This window comes from Quercus suber, unplaced genomic scaffold, assembly GCF_002906115.3.
Source record: "Quercus suber isolate HL8 unplaced genomic scaffold, Cork oak 2.0 scaffold_51, whole genome shotgun sequence".
Lineage (NCBI taxonomy): Eukaryota > Viridiplantae > Streptophyta > Magnoliopsida > Fagales > Fagaceae > Quercus > Quercus suber.
Window position 1 is genome coordinate 1,221,950 of NW_027069516.1, and position 8,591 is coordinate 1,230,540.

Here is an 8,591-nt window from a genome sequence, read left to right on the forward strand (position 1 = left end):
ATTAATTAGTCACTATTATTATGGAGTAGTAGTCTATAATTTTATGCATCCAAAAAAGTGGAATTTATAGAGTTTTCTTAAAGGTATGTGTAAAGATTCACTATATATGTGTGTGCGTGTGTAAAGGTAAAAAAAAAAAAGAATGTATATTTAATGTTTTTATTAACTTAAAAATTAATGAAAAACCAATAGTTAATGACTAAAATTATAGTATTAATAAAATATTTAATGAGATCATCCTAAAAAAATTATCACGTGCAACGTGCGGGTATGCGACTAGTAATTAATTAATAACTTAGTTTTATCTAATCCGATCACCTATGGTCATCAAGTTGTCTTCAAACTTCTCCCTTAAGTTTGACTGTTTAAGGAGGGATGTTAAAGCTTTCAAGTCAAATTCTAGCTAAGGCCAAAGTTAGTTGTCCATCCTACTTTGTGTGCAATCAAAGAAATACTAATTGCAGTGCACATTTTGTAATCCAATTAGTTTAAAGTTTGGCCCACTATAAATACTCTACAATAGGTTTATTGTAATACAAATTTCGTAGTAAAGATGTAGCTATCAAGAGTTTTCACCTGTAAACATAATCAATCAGGTTGAACCACATATTTATCTCTCTTAATTCCACTTTGTCTCTTTAAATCCTTTTATTTTCTTCTTTCTATTTTCACATAACAAAAGCTTTCATTGCTGAAAACATATTCACATGGTAAACCGTTTTCTAATTTTTTTGGGGCTATTGGGAGGCCTTAAATGGGAGAATAGAATTCAAATTCAGAACTTACATAAAAAAATTAAGTAGGAAAACAGCTAATTTAACTATTTATGTAAAAATATATATATATATATATATATCATTTTAAAAAAAGAGTCAACAATTGGTTAACTGTCATCAAAGGTTAATCTATTAAACAAATTAAGTAAGCAAAGAGATAGAAGTTACCATTGGAAATTTTTGTGTAGTGTGAAGTTACATTCTAGAAAACACTTTTTGTTTTTAAATTTCAAAATCCTTTTCTTTTTCTACTAAATATGTTTTCCGTTGACCACTAACAACATTTCCTTTTGATTTGCATCTTTTGCTGTATTAAACACCAGAAAAAAAATAATTATATATATATATATATAAAAAGATTTCCATCTAACCAAACGTAATTATGTGTGTATCAATGTTGAATGACAGAACTTCACTATGTTTGATAGTTTAATGATTTGGTTTTTAATGAATTTCTTGGCACTAAGACCATGTTTTAAAAAGAGTATAGGAAATTAAGAATGTTGACCCAAATGCTCCTTTGATTATTTCTCTCCACCAAAAAAAAAAAAAAAAAGCTTTGATTATTTGGGTGGTTGTCACAGTGAACATATAAACTTTGATACTTTTACGGTTTCATGTTTAGCTGTTTTGAAATCATTTGAAATAGACAATTATGAAAACCATTTCAAGCTTTCAACATGCTATAATAGTGATTTAGGTGCATTTCCTATTAATTTTAGTGTCAACTGTCAATGTCAGGACCTTTTGCAATTGATGTTTTTCTTTTCTTTCTTTGGTTTGATTGTTTCTTCCCCAAGCAATAGCATTAATTAAGAAAAACAAGAAAGAAAGAAAGAAAAAAAAGGTTAGGAATATATCCTGTACTGCATAGGCATATATACATAAAATATAAGAAGTGTCAAAATTCGACAGCATTTGTTCTAAAGGCACCATAACTAAATGTTATGATTCGTTCTTTGGCTCCACCACTAATGCGTCACATATAATGACATAATCTACACCTTTGCTTGCTGTGATCAACAATCATCTACAAGCTTCGTACATATTCTTCAGAAATATTATACTCCTGATTTTCTTGTAAACGAGAGAGAGAGAGAGAGAGAGTTGTATGTTTAAAAACAATCTGTGCCACTTGACAGTAAAATTAATTCTGACAGAAAAGCAAAACATGACCCAGGTTATTTATTCTCCAGCAGGATCAAGTTTATAATTCATTATTAAAGTTTAAAGAATATTATATATAAAAAAGAGTCAAAAGAACAATAATAGTGACATGATTAGAATTGTTTTTGAGTTATTAAGGTTAATAACACCGTGTAGTCCTTAACCTCCAATACAATTTCACGATGTGCAAAACTTGAGATTAGTTTCATCATATTGTGCCAAAAAAAGAGAGTCAATGAATCTTTTATTTTATTGGCTAACTAACTTTAAGATAAGAAGAGTAGATGAGGCCTTTAATAGAATAAGCCTCAAAAATTAATGGAGCATACATCTAACACCATGGTGCAAATTAATTGAAGCTGCAATCACAGCTGCACCAGTACTTCTCTTGGAGTTAAATGTGGTGAGTCCTTATTTAAGGGTAGGTTTGAATCAGCCAATCAACACTTGGGGTAGGTTTCAATTGTCCAGTGTTGCAGTCTAGATGTGGGGGTGAGTGAGGCTTCCATCCACCGCACAGGAGAACTTGATAAGACAATACATGATTATTTTAGGACACATGTTGTAACTGTATCGCTTTCAGCACACAAAAGTACTAGAAAAAATTCAAACCCTATATATCATATGTTCTTACATTTATTTTGTTTTTTTAGATGAGATTGACTTTAATTAATTGGTAAAATATCATTTTCGTCCCTAAACTATCACAAAAGTTCATTTTTCGTCCCTAAACTTTCAAAAGTTATATTTTCGTCCCTAAACTATCACAAAAGTTCGTTTTTCGTCCTTAAACTTTCAAATGTTCTATTTTCGTCCCTAAATTTTCAAAAGTTCTGACGGAGTGCTGACGTGACTTGACAGAGTGCTGATGTTGGAGGGACGAAAATCAATACATTTGGAAAAGTTTAGGGACGAAAATAGAACATTTGAAAGTTTAAGGACGAAAAACGAACTTTTGTGATAGTTTAGGGACGAAAATAGAACTTTTGAAAGTTTAGGAACGAAAAACGAACTTTTGTGATAGTTTAGGGACGAAAATGATATTTTACCCTAATTAATTTGTTAAAAATACATAGAGAGATGCCACATCCACATTATTTTTACAATATTTTCACCACAAATCACATGTGATTAGTTGTTATTGATTCAAATTTGAATTTAACACTAAGATTACTTTTTTATCCTAACAATAATAACCAGTAACAATATTTTATTTAGGATTTGTTATAAAAATGTTGTAAAAATATTGTGGACATATTATTTCTCAAATATATAACAAACTCCGCAAATTTTAGGATTAAGACTAGATATTATTCTTCAAATTCTTATTTTCCTGCTCTTCTTAATATGGTGATGCATGCTTACAGCTACTCGATATAGTGACACGTTGATGATTAATTAATTAGGGAATCTTAACCAGTCCAATTAATTACTTGATCTGAGCAATGGCTTTGGGAGTCAAGTCAGCTGACAGACATATTATGTTAGAGTCTCTAGCTTGTCTGCAGGACTGATTTAAGTTTTGTAGAATAATAGATTTGAGTTTGAATGTTGAACTGATTAAATTTCCCAAGAATGCCAGAGGATCATTCTTGGTGCCCAAAAGTTTCAAAAGTGTTTTCTTTTTCTTTTTCTTTCTCATTGGTAATGTGGAAATTATTGGTGTATGGTTTTCTTCAAAACTCAAAAGCCTGTACACCAACTAATAAGTTCCTCCTTATGAAACATCAAACCAGTCTCAACAATGCAAATGAAAATTTATAGGCTGGATAATGAATGAATAGAATGTGCATATAGAAAAGATACTAGAACTAAACCGAGCTAGTCCGTCGCAATTGGTATTTGGGCATGGGAGTTGAAATTGAAGATAACAGTATATCCACTTCCTGCAACAAAAACATTAATAAGATAGAAGACTAACAATAATTAGCAAACTCTTTTTGTTGAACTCATGGTTCCTAACAAATTTCTAAGATAAATATTTCTATTAGAATGAGAAGTATTGACCTACTAACATAAGAACTCATGGCAAATATTTATTTTTACTAACTTATTTTATTATTTAGCTTATTTTTGCTACTATTTATAAGTCTCATTGCACTTTTTGATATTATTTATAGATCTCACTGTACTATTTCAGTTAACTTTTATCTTTATTATTTATAGTAGTATTTTCAATAAAAAGTTTTCAATTTCAGCAAAATAAACAAATCTTAATCAGACACTAAATATGAGTTATTATGTACTTGCACTAGGAGCAGCATCTATGGCCAAGAAAGAAAAGTTGTCAACTAAGAATAATGACCCTGATCAAATACAGAAAAAAGAAAAAAAGAAAAAAAAAAGGTAATTAAAAGACATGACTCTTGAACGTTAGTTTTAGTTCATTGCTTGCAAATTCCAAGGAGATTTTAAGGAACAATATATTATGGACTAGAATTCACCATTAAATGGCATTCAAAGAGATGATTGAGCTGCAATGAAATTTTATTAGTGTCATAAAAAAAAAAAATTATAATTACTACAAATTTTACTATATAAATCTTACCAATAATGTAATAATGTGTGTAATCGGAAGATATTAATTACCTAATAAATAAATATTTAAATGCTTTTTATTAAAATTTGCAGTATCCTTCATAAAAAATTAAAATAAATAAATAAATAAATAAACTTTTGGGGCAGATGGGCAACCAAGTCTCTCATGCCTATCTCCTATGCCTTCTCTACCAATAATACTTTTTCAATTGATTGTGTCGGCTAACGTGTCCTATAATGGAGACAAATTTGAATATGGTTTTTCCTATCTTGCCTTTGGTGACTGAGGTACCTACTCTGGTAAGTAATGCAATGTCAACAGCATTTAGTGGAGTCTCAAGGGTACCCTAGTCACTAGGGTGCCCTCCCCTAGTGAACCCAGCTAATTTCACGGCAACATTGAAGAATACTACCCCTAGGACAGTCTTAGGACATAACCATAGCATAGCCAAACAATTCCACTAGGATACTCACACTGCAAAAAACAATGGCTTCCCTGCAGTTCAGAAACAGAGTTCTGGTTTTAGAAAGATACTCTCCACTGAAACCTAAATAACTTCTTGCATTCATGTTGGTTGGTTATTTTAGGCCGGGTCCTTGGCCTGCTCTCAATTACCCTAGGCTAGGTACTTCCATTTTGGGGCTATCTTTAGTCTGGTAATAAGTGTTATAATCTATAGAAAACCACAAGAACAGTACAGACCAATCTTTGCAAAAGAAAGTTACATCCTTTCATCTTTGAAGGTTACCTGCCAATCAATTAGCAAAAGAATTGATGCTGTTCAGATTTTTTTGTAAAATCTCAGCAAAGGGGGGCTACCCAACATTTTAAAGTAAAAGGGATCCAAAGTCCAAACCCATAGATTTATGTCAGAATGTGATTAAGCAAACTCTATCCTATCTTCAAATATAGTAGAAATCTCATGATTTTAAGTACAACATTTGTCCCTACTTGCTAGAACATTAACACACATGCACATATCCACACAAAAAGACAAGGGCACACATGTATGAATACGCATATGTATCAAGTTGGGATGACACCAAGGTGAAGCAAGACCGGATCATGGGTGCTCCGCCCTCCCTGACATGGTTATTGCCCTGCCTTGCAAGACCGACTTTCTGTGAACGTGCTCTGCCCCACATCTATTATAATAATATAAAATTATTCTTAAATTTGAAATTAAATTAATCACACCAAATCAAAGTAATTTTCATTAATAAACTATATAATATAAAGTTATAAACCAAAGTATTTAACAAGAATATTAAAAAAAGGTCTTAACCCAATCATTTCAAGTATAATCTTATATTTGCTACAAAAGCTTGCCCTCAAACCTCTCAAACCTAATACTGAATGAACAATTTCACTGCTTTTTTTTTTTTTTTTCTCCCCAAGGTTTTATTTCCCCAACAATTGTATCAAAGCTTGTTCACTAGCTAAGCTTTTGGATTTGTTCATTAAGCCAAGGTTCACTGCCTAGGCATTTGGATTTGTTCTACAAAACCCAGAGCACTACCTAGGCGTTTGAATTTGTTCTTCAAAGTCCAAGTTTGCTATTTAGGCGTTTAAATTTGTTCTCTTTTAAGATTTTGTTGATTGGTTCGTGGATCTTGGTATTGGGAGAGAATGATGCCACAGAAAGACTAGGAGAAGATCAATAGATAAACTTTTGGCACCATCTTTAGGTGCATTTGGCATCTATTAGCACATTTGGAGGTAGCTTGGGGTGATTGCACTTTGTTTTTTTTTGTCGGGCATGACACATTTGTTACTTGAGAGGAGATTTATTGAAAATTTGTATTTGGTGGCTTGTCATGCTAAGGTAGAGAGGAATTTGATTAAATTGGTGCTTTGGAAATTTTGCCAAGGTGGAGAATTGTTGTAGAGTTTGGTTTAATTTGTGATTTTTGCCTTTTGGACGATGATCCTAATTTGATTTGGTTTGGAAAATTTTTTGGGGGAATTTGAGTCAAGGTAGAGATTTATTAAATATTGTCTCAAATTCCTATTTCGACTTGTGTAGATTTTCTTTTGTACAAAAGAAAAGTCTATTTCTTTTTAAATAAGTAATAAGACTCATTGTCTACAAAATGTATACATTGGCCACCAAGAAAACTATTCTATATCCATCAAATAATATGTATTCAAGTCTTATAAATAGACAATAGCACAAAGGGTTTGGGGGCTTTAGCCCATAGGTCCTTTCATATGGAGAGAGGCTTGCATTAGTTTGAGAGAGCTTTAGAGTTTGAGTGTCTTTGAGTACCTAAACATTTTGTAATCTCTCTTTATTATAATGAATTCATTCATTGCTATTCGTGAGCGTAGGCTATTGCTGAAACTATGTAAATTTTATGTTTTTTTTTTTTTTTTGGGTAATTGTGTCTATTTTTTTTTTTCAAGTATTCTTCATTTCTATTATTTGTTTTTGAGATTTTTCTGAAGTTCATATAATATTTCACAATCAATCTTGGTATTTGAACTTCCATTATAGCAGCGAATTAGTATTAAAGCTTCTGTTCTTACAGCATCAATTCATCATGTCTCAGGTGAACTACAGTTTTTAAAAATGTAAATACAACCTTGGAAACTCGTATTTGACAAATATCTACCGAGAAACAAAGTTTAAACAAGATAGAAGAGAATGCATGTGCCTATGAATTCAGTTAAGCACTCTTGGTAAACATTGGTAGAGTTGAAACTTGAAACTACTGCTATTCCTGCAATGATTAATGTGTGCATTGCCAGTTTTAGTAGAAATATGAAAATGAATTTAATTGGTATGAATATTTACCTTTCGCTTTTTGATCAAGCTATTTGTTTCCCTTAGGTTAACCACAGCAGTCTCCAACTCAATGGTATAAGCCTTGGATCACCAAAACAAAAAGCATACTCATAACCATAGATTCTAATTGACGCTAAAATCAAGCAAATCATAAATCCTCTCCATTAAGACAATCAGAAAATGCATATAATCTCCAATATTAACCTGCTTCCTTGCCCTTGACCTAGCAGCCGACTCACGGTTCTTGATCATCCTCTTCTGTCTCCTCTCAATAGCCTTTTCCATCATCTCATCTGAACATCTTCGCTTCCTTTCAGCAGCTACCTGAGAATCTGAAGATGCTGATGATATTGCTGGCATTGGCATCGACAAAGCCAATTGGTTCTCAGAGTAACGAACATCCAAAACTGGGTTCTCATACACTGATTCAGAAACATTAAAACTTGAATCCAGAACTATCATCTGTTGCTGCTGCTGCTGATGTTGTTGCTGCACAGCTGCCATTTGAAATTGCAACCAGTCTGCTTGCTGAGACACCATAACCATTGGATCGATTGCCATTATTGGCTGAGGACTAATAACACCAGCACGAACTAGAAACTCCTCAAGAGTTGTTTCTCCAAGAGTTGATTGTTCCTTTTCCATCTCATTCACATGCTGTTTGTGAACAATTTCCTTCCATAACTCGTCAACCGTCTTCTTCCTCAAAGTTCCGTTCAAATTTAAATTCTTAAGAAACAACAATGCGGACGATGAGGAAGAAGTGTTTTGCACTAGCTGGCCTTCTTCCACTGACATCAAATTCCTTAGTAACTCATCCAAATTCATAGTATTCAAAGGTTTACATATGTTATTTCCCAGATGGCTCTGAACCTCATCAAAAGTGAGATTATACAGAGACCCCTGACCTCTATTTGGAGACACCACCATTGTTCTATCACCCATGTTGGAGATTCCAATGGAAACACAACTCCCAAGATCAAATTTTCACAATACAAGCTATCAGGGTAGCTAAATTTAGAGCTAACCCAATACAATGAAATTTTATTCAAAGTAGAAAACTTTGTTACAAAAGTAAATATCTAAGGTATTAAGAAAATAAACCTTATTGAATGATGGGTATCAAGGAAAAAGGTTGGAGGAAAAGAAGTCACATTGTAAAGAGTGAAACGCTGAGAGCAAATAGGTGAAGACTGAAGACTGAATTGTTAAGGAATTTTCTCAAAAGCTAGGAACCCACAAAAAACGATCTGGCAGGTGCTGAATGGTTGAAAACAATCCTATCTCTGAGAGAGAGAGAGAGAGAGATAGAGTTGTACAT

General features: G+C 32.5%; 1 protein-coding gene across 1 annotated transcript; it reads right to left on the minus strand.

Annotated features, from left to right (window-relative positions):
• Positions 1–3,677: 3,677 nt before the first annotated feature.
• LOC112035337 (ABSCISIC ACID-INSENSITIVE 5-like protein 3) lies at positions 3,678–8,319 on the minus strand. The gene is made up of 3 exons (XM_024068166.2): positions 7,475–8,319; positions 7,280–7,351; positions 3,678–3,829 (listed from the first exon to the last, which is right to left on the minus strand). The coding sequence occupies exons 1-3, from the start codon at positions 8,213–8,215 to the stop codon at positions 3,755–3,757; spliced, it is 888 nt and encodes a 295-aa protein (XP_023923934.1). The 5' UTR covers positions 8,216–8,319; the 3' UTR covers positions 3,678–3,754.
• Between the last annotated feature and the right edge of the window lie 272 nt (positions 8,320–8,591).